This window comes from Charadrius vociferus, unplaced genomic scaffold (assembly GCF_000708025.1).
Source record: "Charadrius vociferus isolate BGI_N301 unplaced genomic scaffold, ASM70802v2 scaffold722, whole genome shotgun sequence".
Lineage (NCBI taxonomy): Eukaryota > Metazoa > Chordata > Aves > Charadriiformes > Charadriidae > Charadrius > Charadrius vociferus.
In genome coordinates this window covers 514,143-530,488 of record NW_009647220.1, presented here as the reverse complement: position 1 = coordinate 530,488, position 16,346 = coordinate 514,143, and the positions used below count along the sequence as shown (strand labels likewise).

At 39.7% G+C, this 16,346-nt stretch overlaps 1 protein-coding gene across 1 annotated transcript in view; it reads right to left on the bottom strand.

Moving 5' to 3' along the window:
• The window catches only part of LOC104281582 (collagen alpha-4(VI) chain-like), a 46,405-nt gene that overhangs the window by 1,941 nt on the left and 28,118 nt on the right, over window positions 1–16,346 (bottom strand). The window contains 14 exon segments of the mRNA XM_009879606.1: window positions 124–392; window positions 606–699; window positions 1,291–1,962; window positions 3,070–3,160; window positions 5,482–5,969; window positions 6,077–6,088; window positions 6,675–6,711; window positions 7,358–7,393; window positions 9,638–9,700; window positions 10,010–10,072; window positions 10,201–10,236; window positions 12,222–12,272; window positions 12,714–12,776; window positions 14,339–14,401. Of these exon segments, the coding sequence (XP_009877908.1) occupies window positions 124–392; window positions 606–699; window positions 1,291–1,962; window positions 3,070–3,160; window positions 5,482–5,969; window positions 6,077–6,088; window positions 6,675–6,711; window positions 7,358–7,393; window positions 9,638–9,700; window positions 10,010–10,072; window positions 10,201–10,236; window positions 12,222–12,272; window positions 12,714–12,776; window positions 14,339–14,401 (2,038 nt within the window).

Sequence of the window (16,346 nt, the reverse complement as noted above, 5' to 3'; positions counted from 1 at the left end):
TGACAAAATGCTTTAGAAAATATAATTAATGGAAATCCTTTATACTGCATAAATAACTCAGCCCTTCACAATTTAGAGTCTTTTTACTAAATTAAAAAAGATTTTCATATTCTAAAATCATACCATAATCACTATAGGCAGCTGTAGTTTTTACTGCTGCCTCAACATTTTCCTCATTCTCCTGAGCCTCCCCATACTCTTGTGGCTTTTCTCCTTCAGTATCTTCCTCTGTGAAATAGTCATTCTCCTCATAATCATATCTCATTTCTGGCATTGTGTATACAGGTTCTGTGGTGGTCTCTCTAATATTCTCCAGGATACTACTTTCAGTTCTTTCAATGTCTTCTAAACCATGACTGTAACCAGTTTCATCAGCTCCAGGAAATGGCATCCTTCCAAGGAGAGGAAAAAGAAAATAAATTAAGTATTTAACCACCAGTATGGCCTTGAAAAATGCACTTGGTTCACTCCTGAATACCGTGAAAAAAATTTTTGATCCCGATCCTGTTTCTGTTAAAGCTACTTTAAATATAACTACTAACGCAAAAGAAGAAGTCTTATGTACAGAGATACACACTCAAAAAGTTTAATAGGCAATTCCAAACCTTTCAATCATAGACACTTGCTGTTGTGTGTTTCCCTGATCTAAGTCTTCACACTCTTCTTGAAGTTCAGGTGAAGGATAACTGTTCATTTCTTCTGTGGGGAAAGCACAGACACCATGGGTGAGTTTTAAAGTCCTCCAAACCCCAGTATGTTTAATAAGAAGCATTACATGATTTTATTTGTTGTGAACTGGAGTGTGCATCTTTCAATAAGTAACACACTGTATCTTAGGGACTGACACTACCTCCAGGAAAATGAAAACTATGTTAGAGATCAGCTAGATGAGAATGACGCCCAAATCAACATTTTATACTTTTGCCTTGCTCTGTAATACACTATTTCTGCTTCAATAGAAGCTTTGACATCTCTATACATGCTTCACTTGAGGATTTTAAATCAGTGACAATTGTGTTGTGTCAACAAAGCCGCACATTAAATACAAACTTCAGGGAAAAAAACCTACTTAAGACTTTGGCCTAAGGCATCATTAAAATATAATGCTGTTCTGTCCTTACTGGCACTTCAATTAGTGTCCAGCATCAGTAGCAAACTAAAGATGAAAGACTGGCTAGCTAAATTATGACTGGAAACTGAATGATAGCACATATACCCTGGCTACCTTTTTCTACACAGCATTTCTCTTTCTTTCTGTAACTTAAGCAAATGCCATTGCATGCTACTTACGTTGTAGAAGATTTAGGAATGCCCGGCTAAACCTCTGAGCATACACCATCTCAGACGTTGAAACCCTACCCAGTGTCAGTAAGTGCTGGTCTGTGGGGGAGCCTGACAGCTCAATCAGCTGATTGTCACTCACATCGTTGCCAAGCGCAAGAGTGAACAAGGTGAATCCTTGGCACTTAGCTCCGAGGGAAATCTCTCTCAGCTTTTCTCTGTCCCATGTGCTTGTTTTACTTCCAACTATTGCAAATATGACCCTGTGTTTTCTTTGTCTGGGGGCTTTAAAGAACACATTTTCAACCGTCCACTGTAGGGCAGAAGCAATGGCTGATGGCCCTTCCAGTTGGTGAACGGACTCTTGTATATGTTTCTTCATCAATTCTTTATTGCTGTATGTGACTAGATCAAACTCCAAGGCCACTGGGGTCTGGTTCCTGTCAGGCAGGAAGCTCCTGGGAGCCTGCTGCACCACTGCCACTCTGATGCCTCCATATGATTCGTTTGGCTGTGAGGAAACGACAAACTGATCTAGCATGTTGCTCACAAAGTCTTTGGCTCTCTGAAACTCTTCAATGCTGATGCGGCGAGAGCTGTCCATGATGTAAGTTATATCCATATCCATCAGAACAGGGGGAGAAAAGGGCACCTCACAGTTGGTACTTGGTTTGCATTTATCTAGAGAGGAGAAGTCAACAGGCAGCAAACTATTTAGCAATACAACAAAAGCAATATTTTAGAAAAGAAAAAATCACACAGTCCTATTAATCGATTTTATTTTTCTTAAAGTTTGATTTTAAAAAAAATTCAATTTGGCAACTTGAAATCTTGTTGTTCTTGTAAAGAACAGCAGATGAGTCTTGCTGAACAAGGTTTTGAGATACCATGGGAAATCATTCAGGCATGAGAGCAAAAAACGTTCATGGCGTAAAAGTTAACAGATAAGAGTTCCCTTGAGAATCTTTTTTCTGTTGAAATCTAAACATTGTAAAAGACACTGGAACAATCTCTATTTTTCATTTCAGACCAGTGTTCAGCATTCTGAAATATTATTATTTAGTAGCTTCTCCCGCCCCCCGGTAGAATTTACAGTAAATGAGCCTAGTTCCCCAGAATCGTAATGTTATTTTAAGTCTGTTTCTGTTTAAAAGGAACTGCCAAACACAATAATTAATTTCACATGGCTGAGACAGCAACCAACTAAACAGCTTTTGTGGTTTTGAGATTCTAATTCTTACCATCCACTGAAGGGGAAGTTCAAATTGTAACTTCTCAGCAGTGGTAACCTGTAACCAAGGAATGATCTGGCATGGAGGGCAAGAAGGTCCAATTGCAGAAGGGATTAAACTGGCTGCAAGCAGGAATACCAGAGACAGAACAACTCTCTATAAGTGAGTGAAGTTTCCCTTGGTGATGACAAGAAACAGCCACAGCATCGTCTTGCAGCCATCCTGGAATTCCAGCATACAGGGGCCACCTTTGGACAGCAGAGCTGGGCTGAATCATCCCATGCAACCATTCACGGGATTGGCACTGGTGTAATTGTCTACAAGGAATCAACTCTTAATGCATCTTTGCAGACTCCTTGTAGAACCACCTACGGCAGAAGGACTCTGCCCAATGCATTGTTCATTAAATTATTATTTTTTTATATTTAAGCACAAACATGTTTAGGGCATACCATAAAAATTCCCCATCACCACACTGCAAAATAAAGTCTATAGAAATTTTTATTGAAAGGGTAAAAAGACCAATACAACACCTGGAATTTGTAAAATGTCTTACCAAAGCAAAGCGTACAGTCTGTGATGCTCTCCAAACTTTCATCCTGTTGTCTTTCCCAAACAAATAATCGAAATCGTCTAGTATCATCAATCTATGTTTTAAAGCAGACACAAACATAACATTAAAAAGATAGAGGCGAACTACAGATGTTTTCTCTTTGTTCTTAATACTCAAAGTCACTACTATTTTTCTTAAAATAGGTACTATCCCTAAATGAGTGGTTTCACTGCTATTGTATTATTGAACAGGTATACAGAAGACGTTTTCAGTTGCCATTCTGGAGCATTTTGATTGCCCTGGAGCATTACAAGGAAACCGCTTTGTGCCTATAGGTTTAACTCCATGCTGTGCCATACAGAGGTTGCCAGGTTAGTGTAGCTGCTAATGACAATTAATTGGTGTTAGCACAGCTTATTAGCTAAGAGTATTGCATTAAGACAGTCATGATAGATTATTCAAAGCTAGCTCACATATTTCTGCATGGTGTGAACTTAGGTTCTCTGTTCACACCCATTTTACATGTCCTCTTTCTGCTCTTCCTAGATCCTAGATTAGGTAGGGACTCAACTTTCTCTGTTTATATGCATATGGCTACCCAGGTCTTGACTGGGGTGGCTGTGTGCTACTGTAATACAAATGAGGGGAAAAATGAGTCATTGAGGGTTTGCAATTGAATGCAAATGAAAGAAAACCCTCATGGTTTAAACTCATATACCAAGAGCTTTCTGCAAAGGTCACCATATTCTCCCCTTGACAATGCAGAGCACTATATTCTGGCTTGAAAAATACTTTATTTTTAAAAAACTGGGAGACAGCCTTTATAGGTGTGAATAGAAATCTCAGCAAAGGTAAAAGAAGTTAAGACTTGGTTTTGTTTGTTGGTTGTTTTTTTGTTTTGTTTTGTTTTTTTGCCAGTGAAGGGTTATCACATTTTTTTCTTTTCTTAGTGGGGTGCTACAAAGTAAACAGCAGGATCTCCTATCTCAGCTCTTTCTGGGACAAAGAGAAATCCCCCACAGTTAAAACGTTTTCTTGGGAGAGAAAATTCTAGCATTAGAAAGTTCTAGCATTGTAACAACCTATGTGTTGCCTGTGATCAGCTGAAGAAAGACAGTCTTCCCCAGTAGAAGATTTGACCACAGAAATGCTTGAGGAACCCTGAAGAAGCTCCAACAACATCCTACAATTTCACTGACCACCCAACCCCAACCAAATGTAATTCAAGGGAAAAAAAACTTCCTTGTGGACTAAGGCAAATAAAAATGGCTGTAAAATATCATAATATTGCAGGAAATTGACTACATATATGGATAAGCTAAAATGGTGAGGAAAGATATAATTACTTCTTTGCATTAAACTTAAGCTTTGTGTGTGTTATATACAACATACACAGCACAATTAACTACTGATTAATGTCTGTAAAGGATGTCATAGATAGGCCTCTTCAAAGGAATTAGAATTGGCAATGACTGTTTAAGTGAACTTCAAACAGAGTCTCCTAAAGCAAACTAACCAAAGCCAGTAAGTATCTGTGGCTACAGGTTGGTAGGATCATGAAGATTAAACCACCTGTCAACTGCAAGGACAGAAGTCCATCTGAAAGAAATAAGGGAGGTTGTATTTTCTTGGGTGCTGGTGGTGAGGTTGGTTGCCTTCCCATCACTGTAACCGTAAAGGAGAGCTGGGCAGTGAATTTTTTGCCTTTTCCCCTCATAAGCAGCTTTTTTAAACCTTTCTACTCTCAAAACTGATTAATGGAAAGTCGGCACCTGTGTAAATACCAAATGTCGTCATATGCATTCAGATTTGTAATCTGCTTATACTAAGTAAACAAAACACTGATGTTTGCTCCTGTTTATCCTGTGGAGCAACCCAGTGAATAAACTGTAAGATTCCTTCTCATGTGCCAGCAGAATTTTTTCATTCTGCTAAATTAACATTCAGCCAAGTATGTGAATTGACTTATAGATATGAGGCTGCATGAGAATAAATGTAATACGAAGATTAAAGGACTGACTTAGATGCTACCAGATCAGAGCTTAGACTCTTAGACAAAAAGTTTTGCACCTTTTGTAAGTAAACATAGGTTCCTTCTATAAGGATAATTTTTAAGAAACAGCAGCTGGAAGGAATTTTATTTTGCAAAAGTTAAAACTGAGCACAGATGATACAAAAATAAATTGAAAAAAGAGAGAACATGGAACCCATAGTATGAAACCTTAAGGAAACTTAGAACTGTTTTCTTTTGGTACCTGGTAAAGTGGATTGGTTATTTTTGTTTACTATATTTCTATATGAAGTCATATTTTTAAAAAAAAAGTTGTTAATTTTCTCCTGTACTAATGGCAATACAGCTATCAAAAGGTAAGCAAATGGGTGAGTGGCTCAATTCTCTATAGTCTATCTACTTACTGAGAAAGCACGTCTGACATTTGGCACTTCACTGAAGGCAATAACCACTGGAGTGATATCCAAGGCACTCAACTCAAGTACAGCTGTGCTGATGGCAACATCATCCTGTGATGGACCATTGGCAAAAAATATGGCAACTTTTCTTGTGAGGATGCCCTGACGAATACGTTTGAAGACATTTCGTGAAACAAATCTCATGGCTGCCCCAATATTACGTTTTCCAGTGGATCTCTCCAGCGGTATTCTCTGGACTGCTCGTAGCAGCAAGCTGTTTTTTTGGAATTCTGAGAATCGGATGAGATATCGTGTATTGGTGTTGAAAGAAACAACAGAGACACGAGCGCCTGTTGGGCAATTGCTTTCACTGATCTTAATGGTCTTCAGCAATAACATAACGATGTTCCTCATTCTTTCAAATGCAGCTGACGTAACATCTTCAGACATATCAAAGGCAAACACCACTTCAGTTGGATAAACTGGGCATGTGTCTGTATATTGAAATAAAAAATTTGTGTGAGAACCTTTCCACAACTCACTGTTAGTTTTTTCTTCAAGTCTATAAAAGAATGGACATGCAGAGGCCAGATGGGCTTACCTGATGAGCAAGCTGGAATGAAGAGGTGGAGAGCAAATAAATTATTTTGGACTCATATTCATTAAAATAGTGACATATACACTTGCTTTCACTAAAGAGCCTGATCCAAAGCTCAGACAACTGACAGAATCTGCCAGTGAGAGACAACACTGCTCTTCTACAATCAAATACTCAAAACAGTGCAATTTTACTGGATGAGAATTAAAAAAAACAACCATATTCTGGGTTCTGCTGAGCACACAAGTCTAAGAGAGAACGAACACTCCAAATCTGGAGGACAAGTGGTATACAAATACTGTCTTCTCACAGAGAATTCCCCAAAGAGGGCTGGCACAATGCCAAAGAATTAATTTATTCTTAAATGAGGACAAGAGACATTTGTTATAGCTTTTGAAACTACGTGATAGGAAAAATGAGCAAAAACCATAAGCCTGTTTCATACACCTGCTGAAAACCCCTCACAGTTCATTATTACCAGTCATGATCAAACTGAACCCATATGCAAACTACTAGTCTAAAGGGTTTCCAATGGAAGCTATTCCCTTTAAGAAGAGTGACTAGGTGGAATCAGAGGGAAAAGAAGATGCTCCCTACTTACGGCAGTTTTTTCGTGTAAAATTCACAAGTTCACAAGGCTGCAGGACCAAGACAAAAAAGCAATTAGTGGCAAACCCCAGACCATCCCAGACTGGGAATCTTACTACCGGTTTGAGCTGAAGGTCATATCCCAGCTCCTGAACTAATTCTCACTACTGTAAATCCAGAATCACACATTCCAGTTCCTCTTCATTTCAGATAGTACAGGGGGCTCTGCCCCTGCTGCAGCAACTAAAGTTTTTTTTGGACATGCTCTGGAACATTAAGCAACCTTTACTAAGAAGTGTTCATTTTACATGGGATTAGGACTCTGAAGAATAGCCCTGCTATTCCCAGTAAAAATAGCTGTTGATAAGGAAATGCCTTCCTTTACAAGAAGGTGAAGAGTAACCCTAAAACTGAGCTGGTGTGTAAACTGATGTGAATGAAGAAACAAATAGAGGAATATTCATGTTCCAACAGTTTGTAAAAGTTTGGTCGCAGCATTAATCCATATGCATAGCTGTTTCTCAGTCCTTGACTATTTGCAAACCAGAAACACCCACTGCACTCTGACAAATATTTGAAAAGGATACGGTTTTCTAACAGCTAATTGTGCTCACTGCAATCAGTGCTTATAAATGGAAGTCAACTAAAACTGTTAGTTCCACGCAGTGTGCAGTTAGCTGTAAGGTAATTACTTACTTCCATTACAATGGTGCCCATTGGTCCCTTGGCACCCTGAAACAAATTAAACACAGGTCCAGAAAATCAGATCCTCATAACATATTTCCATCTATGGCTCTGTAGCCCAAAGAAAATGCAGGCATACAGTGTTTCCCTGATAACCATTTGTGAATTTGAAATATGAGGAAACATCAGTTCCCAGCATGGACTTCTGTGGGCCTGTTCCCAACAGACTTGCAGACTACTTCTCAGACCTCTTTCTCAGTTCATTTTCCTTCCTGGTTTTATAAATGTTCAATACTTGTTGCCCTTGAGGACCAGTATAATTCAAAATTGGATTTCCTTTCTAAACCAGCAATTTCTGTGCTGTGGTTCAGTTATCTGCACCTTACATCCTTTTCAACCTCTGTGTGATAGCTCGCCCTCTACTCCTGCAGGGTACAATCCCCACAGTTCTACCTTGAGAGACCCTACAAGACCATACACACATCATGATTGCTCAACCAGTCTCACTAGCTTTGGCTACTCTGCAGCCTTCTCCTTGGGAGCTGTGGGCAAATGCCAGGATTCCAAGCACCTTTTTTCAAAATAAAATTACTATTTAATCTTCATAACAGGAATAAAATACAGGGAAATGAAGCAGCTTGAAAGTTTTCATCACATGTGCAATTCAGATGAGTAGCAAGACTACTGAAAATTCTCACTTACTTGCAGGGGGCTGCAGTGAGATAGATACACCAGAAAAAAATGAACTCCATATCCCACAACCTCTACCTTAGCCTCTCTCTACTGTAACACTACAGTTTACCAAAATCATATACTTCCTTACGTCCCCAAATTACAAGCCCATCTCCGTATTTGTTGCTTTCGCCTCCAATTAACCTTCCATTCCTCCATTTCCTGCCTGAGATACTTTCCTTATCTCCTCTGCTGTCTTACTGCAACACTATCACAGCCATTCCATGCTTTTATCTTCTTATGTTTCCCAGCAGGTCCCAGTTCTTTGGTACTGTTCAGCAAGAGTTAACTGTGAATTGCCTGAGCCCTAATGAATGTTACTTGCAGCAGCTTATTAGTGGTGATTGAGCTGTGCATACAGATGATCAAGCCACCAAGTTAGAAAGGATGGGTATAACAGGCCTATTTTGGCTGGCACTGCCTACTACCTATACCCCTTTCTGCATCCCTACCTCTTCCACTTCTCACAGAATTCCCACCTTCCAATTTCACTGATGGACTGCTACTACAATAATCCCACCAAGCCCATACCTCCCAAGCTCTACTCTCACTTCTACACCTGAAGAGGAGATCTTGAGCTTGAAATCTCTCTGAAGGCTTCTTGGACAATGGATTGGCAAGGTCAACAGCTATCTGTCTTATCAACACATAAGGTCTGTCTGTCTATAATGTATGTGAGCAGCCAAGCAGCAGGGAGGGCAATACATTCCAATTGGCACCCTTGGTCATTCTTGTGCCCCACATCATAAAATAAAGAGGGCCAGGTACATTAATGGACCAGCACAGCGTAATGACAAAAAAAAAATATAAAATAAATGTTTTCCATGTTGCATGTATCCCGTGGGCCATGTTATACAGGTAAAGACACTGTTATCAATAATGTTCCATATTTAAACTGTAAGAGTAAGCATAAGAAAGTTTCACAAGAAAATCATTAACAGTAGGGATTGTTTATGGTCACCATGGAGCTGATCTGCAGAACTGCTGCAAGATAGACATATACAGGGATTTTCCTAACTGCCTACAACGTTAGTCCTAAATCCTACTGAAATCTACAATCCTTTCCCTTGCTTAGATAGAGAATAAAACTTTTTGTTGTATAAAATGCAGATCACAGACACTGGAAAAGTACATCAAGACATCTACTTGTACATAAGGATTAACAGGTTACAGTCAATTTAAGTTTTAAGTAAGTGCCTGTACTTGCAAGTCTGATTTTAAATGGCTTTTCTTTTAAAAAGAAAAAATACATTGGCTTTCAGCAGAACAATCGAGTTTTATATTTTAGTACTCTATTCTTTTTTTACTAGATAGTTACCCAGCCTAAAGATGACACCGAATACTGTGGAAGAAATTATGTCCAGCATTGTATCTTTACAGTTCCATTTCCAACAGCAGGTGCTCTTGTGCACACACATCCACAGGCAAGACATAACTCTATACAACTGCCAGTCTGATTAAGCATAGTTTACCACATGAAACACTACTAAACATTCCATTAACCTAATAGCAAGTTTAAGAGCAGTCTAAGAGTTATTTTTAAAAATAAAAATATATTACCATAGGTCCTGATGGCCCTTGGTCCCCTGGATCTCCCAGGGAACCTGGTGTACCAGCATTACCCTAAAAATAGAAATTCAAGCTTTATTTTTTGTAATTCCACACACAGGTGCAGAATTTCATCAAAGAAAAACCTCAGTGTGAGTTGGATCCTGCATTTACATAAAGATAAACTACTAGCCCTGAGAATTATTAACCACAAACATCTCTAAAGACTTAGACCAGCATTCTCTCAAGACCTTTTGCCCAAGATATGGCAATAAAAGGTCAGAGTGGGAACCAATTTCAAAAATGTTTGGTGAGGAAACACTTAAGACATAGGGGCTTTACTTATGGAACTCTTCACAGCGTTAACAGATTTATCATCCTTACTCTTCTACCCCTAACTCCTTTGGGTCCTTCAGCTCCTGGAATGCCTGGGTCTCCATCTTCTCCCTGAAAATTAATGAAATCCAGAATTTCACAAGAAAGGAGAAGACACACAGAAAGACAGATAACCACTTCCAAACAAGAATAATGTAAAACAAAACATAAAGAAAGCAAACACGCCCATTTAATCATACCTCTGAACCAGGATATCCTATGAATCCAGATTCTCCCTAACAAAAGAAAGGACAAAGACTTCATAAGAATCTTGAACTTTGTGATCTGCTTAGTGTTTGATGTCTTCAAATGAAAAACAATTTCAAAATCATTCTTAGCATTCCACCCCATGCAAGTTACAGTGGCCTGTTACTCTAGTCTCAAATGACACAATTTCAGATTAACACCTTGTTCATCTAAAGGAAGAGCATTTAAAAAATTTCCATCAGTTTCTGAATTTTCAAGAGTATTCCATTTCTCAAATAAGTGTTTTATCGAAGCTTATTGAGGCCTCCTAGTAACATACAGTGGAATTCATGTTCAGCTATTTTAAGTGATGTATAATATTCAGAACTCAGTGTTTGAAAGGAGTTTCAAAATGTTGTACCCTCCATACTAAACAGCGATACCACAATATTTTGTTGGCATATTAGAAGTCACTTCATTAGTTGTTTTCGGTTACTTCAGTTTTTGGTGTGTTCCTTGCTCGTATGAGATGTCTCACAAAGACCAATCACAATTGAAGTGTATCTTTCCTTGACATTAGAGTAACTATCAGAATTCACACTACTTAACTTATGTCCTTGTTTTAAGAGTTCCCTCCCACGGAAGGAGGCATGGTTATCAAAAATCATATTACTTTATCCCACATTTTCTAGGAAATTCCATGCACATAGGCCCCACATCACACCTAAGAGAATGTAATGTGACTGTGAACCTGTATAATTAATAGCAACCTTAAATAAAATCTATTTTATACTGAAGGCCGCTCTCTTAGCTGTCAGGGGAAAACAACTCTTTCTGGATCACTATTCTGGGGTGAATTGTTTTTTTGTTTTTGTTAATTCCTTTAATTCAGGCCCTGCCAAATCTTGGGCAGACACATCAGTGTATAAAAAGGGCTTTAAGTCAATCCTTTAAAACAGTGAATAATAACAAGAAGATTTAACAGAAACCTTTTTTCTTCATTTCTTGTAATAAGGAGGATGTTCCATGAAACGAATGAGTGGGAGATTTCAAGAGATGAAAAGAACTAGTCTTGCATATAACATATGCACAACCTGTGAAACTCTCCCATCAAATGAAATTGTTGGGGCTAAGAAGGTAAGAAAAGAGAATAATAAGAAGCATTGAGCTATTTTAATAAAAAGCCATTTTAGAAAAAGGAGCTCATCAGTTGGAGAGGCTCCTAGGAAGCCTTTCGTATCTTTTCTGCAGCTTCTGCAGCACTCTGCTTCTTCCACAAAAAGGGAGAGTGAAACAGATGGTCCTGCAGTGAGATCCATTGGACCACTTCTGTTTCACAAGCAATGGGAAGGGATTAGTATTGTAACACTACACAAACTCTTTTAAAGGAGGACTGCAGCTGTTTCCAACATCCTGACCATATTGCTCATGGACTGACCCATTGGTGCCACTGGTCCCATGATTTTGACCTCATACTTTCTGTATACTTTTTATTTTAGCTGGATTCTTGTACATTTTTAGAGACATAGGAATTTCACTGCTATTTTTTCAGGGCTGTGAAGGGAATGACAAGAATTTCTAAATAGGTAGCAATCCAGAGGGTAATCCTCAGATCTTATTGCTGACCACAGGAGCACAAGGAACAATATTTCACATTAAAACAGTGAGGATGTTTGGAGAGTATCACCCTCACCTTGGTCGTCAGGGAATCCCTCCTCTGAAAGAAGAAAAGAGTCCAAGGTGGCTGGCCCACCAATACTTGCCAACAAGAGTGGCTAGTCAAGCAGACTGAAGCTCACCATGTACTTCAAGAAGTACAATCCCCCATGTCCATATAAACACATCAAGGGAACAAAGAATATCCTATTGCAGAATTTTTCACAAGGATGGTTGTAGGAAGGCTGAGCCTCTTACTGAACCTCAGAAATGCACTGAGGCTGCGTGTTACATTTCTCTTGAATCAAATATGGATGGTCATGTTTGATTTGACAGTGCAGAATGGAGACTGTGAGACATCCTGACTCTCAACACTCACCTTTGCTCCTTTGCTCCCTTCAGGACCATAGGCATCTCTGCCATCCATGCCCTGCATAGGTTGAATATACTATGAGTTAGCTTTTAATAGAGGATTAGATTCACAACCAATTCCATTTTGCAATAAAGCCCTCTCATTACAACGAGATGTCCAGGTTGTTTGGACTGACAAAGTAGGGCAAGCTATCACAACACAGTCTAAAACTAGTAGCAAATGGTGGCAAAATCTGTAGAGAGAAAACAAAGATCAAGGTCACAGTTCCTGCCAACTGTGTGCCCTACCGCTAGCACATTCTCTCTCTTGTAGGGAACCTGAGGGGGAAGATATTCTCTCTAGCCCACAAGGAATCTGGTGTCCATAACGAAACCGAGAACCAAATGTGAAATAATTTTAATTGTATCAAATAGAGAAAATAGAAGGGAATTAACAGTAGTGATTCAGATGGATGGGTATTAAACTACAGAGGCCCTGAATTAGGGCAGAAAGACTCACAGGCATGCCTCTCCATCCTGCTGGTCCCACTGGGCCCTTCTCTCCAGGGTCACCAGCTTCACCCTGTTATAATTGAAACATAAAAGGTATTAGTTTGTCTCATTCAGGAGAATTCTTCTTTCCAAAATGCAAACTTGTCTGCTAGACTGAAGCGTGCTATTAAATTTTATAGACCACTTGATGCTGGTCAAAAGCATCCTATTAACAGACCATGTTTCATGTTCCTTGGGGTGGAACTGGAAAGTACTTGGCAAATCAGAATATGCTGAGCATTCATGCAGCTAAACCCCAAAGGCCTTCATCCAATTAAACTCCTATTGTTACACAGAATAACCAGTGAGAAGATTGTTTTCTGGAAAAAGTTATATTAATGGTAGCAGGACATAGCCTGGAATTCTACCAGCCTGAAGCATCTGTTGAGAGCAAACAGTATTTCTCAGCCAGGCTGTTTGCACTGTGCTCTTAGTCTTCCTGCAAGTTTTCTTTTCTTGAGTTCCTTTTGTGGTTTTCACTTTCTCAATGAACTTTCTTCTAACAAGAACTCCAATATTAAACAGCGCAAAACCAGACTGAGAAAATGGAATGTATGATGGATTAAATCCCTATGTTTCTTCCTCATTTTTGTCACTGTCTCACTGAAGGTTTTCACACAGTGACTCTTCTTATAGTAGCACTTTGACCTCTTTGACCTCAAAGAGGCTGAAAGGCTTAGCTAACTGGTATTACTTATGCCTTTTAGATACAGAAATGCAACAACACCTAAAATGAGTTATTTTTATTTAATAAAGTAAGTTTCCCATATCAACAGCCATTAATGAAAGGAAAGTAAGTGATAACACTTATAATAAGTAAGTGAACGATAATATGGACCACTCATTAGTATAAGCCTTTCTGTTTAACTTCATGTTGATTCAGTTCACCTCAACACATTCATTCCTGTATAATAGACATCATAACAGTCAAGGTTCCTTGAAGTGGTTAGGAATCTTTAGAATAAAAAGGTTAAAATAAGCAGCTATGCTTCATTGAACTGGAAAGTTCAGATTGGCCATTAGGAAAAGGTTCTTCACTGAGAGGGTAGTTGGTCACTGGAACAGGCTCTGCAAGGAAGTGGTCACGGCACCAAGCCTGTCAGAGTTCAAGGAGTGTCTGGATGACACTCTTAGTTATATGGTTTAGTTTTAGGTAGTCCTACAAGAAGCAGGGAGTTGGACTTGATGATTCTTATGGGTCCCTTCCAACTTGAGATATTATGACTAAGTGGTACATATTTTCAATGGATTAAACAGATTCTAGGAATCATAAAACAAGCTCAAGGGTCAGCACTGCCATATCCCTACTGCATTTTATGAGACTCCAGGCTCCACTGAGAACCATGACCACAACAGCAATTAGAACAGCAGTCATGGCAACACTAAAAACTTCTTAGTATAGCTCTGACACCCATAAGATTTCCTTGAACACATCACTTGCCTTCCCATGCAATCTAAAAATGTCTATAAAACTTAACATTCTTCACAGGTTCCATATGAACAACACAAGTGTTAGTTCATGCTTCTTCAGGCAGATTCTTGAATGAATGATGCTGTTAGATTGTTGTAATTAGGTACCTTAAAAATCTTTACCTTTGCTCCTCTTGCACCTAACTTCCCAACAGAGCCAGGTGAACCTGGGGCCCCCAGACTAGCCTGTAATCAGAAATATCAACTGAAAGGTACACAATGAAGACTCAAGGGCTCATCACACTCAAGGATTCATTGTCACTTGAAATTATTACAATCAGTATAAGTATTAGCACAGTAACAGGATTTTGAGGACCACAGTAAGAGTTACTGGTCAAGCTATCATTCTAGTTACTTTCTGCTTTCTGTATGACTACTTTAAAATTCTAAAAATGTTATTAAGTATGACATGAATGTTATTTTCTATCTACATAGATACCTAGTGAATACATGTATATGTGCACAAACAATATGAATATATATACACACACATACAAATGGGTGTGTAAGCATAAGCATCATTACATGACTGAAGCAGATGCCCAAAGCTGACAGAGTAGGACATTCCAGCCCTGAGTTACTATGGTGTAACTCCAAAGTAAGAACCCCTGAATCAACGGCATCACACAAGTGAGAACATCAGCAGTCAGTGCTCAATAGTTACGACCTCAACATACCCTAGCATTAAATCTCACAGGCCATATTTTAATGAAACCACTGACCGTTATCTAACTTTGCCCTCAACTACACCACAGTACATCTGGATTTATACATGCTGCAAGCCATGCTGTTAGTCCTGATACTATAGAGAAACTGTCTGCTCATGGCCTGGACAGGTGTACTCTTCGGCTGGGTAAAAAAACTGGCTGGATGGCTGTGCCCAGAGAGTGGTGGTGAATGGAGTTAAATCCAGTTGGTGTCCAGTCACAAGTGGTGTCCCCCACGGCTCGGTGCTGGGGCCAGTTCTCTTTAATATCTTTATCAATGATCTGGATGAGGGGATCGAATGCACCCTCAGTAAGTTTGCAGATGACACTAAGCTAAGCAGGTGAGTTGATCTGCTTGAGGCTCTGCAGAGGGATCTGGACAGGCTGGACCAATGGGCCGAGGCCAATGGTATGAGGTTCAACAAGGCCAAGTGCCGGGTCCTGCTCTTGGGTTACAACAACCCCATGCAGTGCTACAGGTTTGGGGAAGAGTGGCTGGAAAGCTGCCGGGCAGAAAAGGACCTGGGGGTGTTGGTGGACAGCCAGCTGAACATGAGCCGGCAGTGTGCCCAGGTGGCCAAGAAGGCCAATGGCATCCTAGCTTGTACCAGGAATAGTGTGGTGAGCAGGACTAGGGAAGTGATCATCCCCCTGTACTCGGCACTGGTGAGGCCCCACCTCGAGTACTGTGTTCAGTTTTGGGCCTCTCACTACAAGAAGGACATTGAGGTGTTGGAGTGTGTCCAGAGAAGGGCTACGAAGCTGGTGAGGGGTCTGGAGGACAAGTCTTATAAGGAACGACTGAAGGAACTGGGGTTGTTTAGCCTGGAGAAGAGGAGGCTGAGGGGAGACCTTATCACTCTCTACAACTACCTGAATGGAGGTTGTAGAGAGGTGGGGTCTGACCTCTTGTCCCTGGTGTCAAGGGATAGGACGAGAGGAAATGGGTTCAAGTCATGTCAGGGGAGGTTTAAATTAGATAATAGGAAAATTTTTTTCACTGAAAGGGTTATTAAACATTGGAATAGGCTGCCTAGGGAGGTGGTGGATTCGCCATCCCTGGAGGTGTTTAAAAAAAGGGTAGACGTGGTACTTGGGGACATGGTTTAGAAGTGTTTTTGTCAGGGTTGGTTAATGGTTGGACTTGATGATCTTAAAGGTCCCTTCCAACCTCAGCAATTCTATGATTCTATGATAGAACTGAGAGTGGAACCTAGAACTAAGGCTTTTCATTACAATCATGCAAAAGCTTTGTAATACTGAAACTCACGTCCCTTTTCACCCACCTAAACTTATTTTCAAAGCTGTTACTTTATCATATGAGGCTGCAAATCAGTTTCCTTAAGTACTATACTGAAAAATCCTCAGTTTCTTCTTTCTGTAAGTTTTTTAAAAACTCTTTATAGGAATAATATCAAGAATGA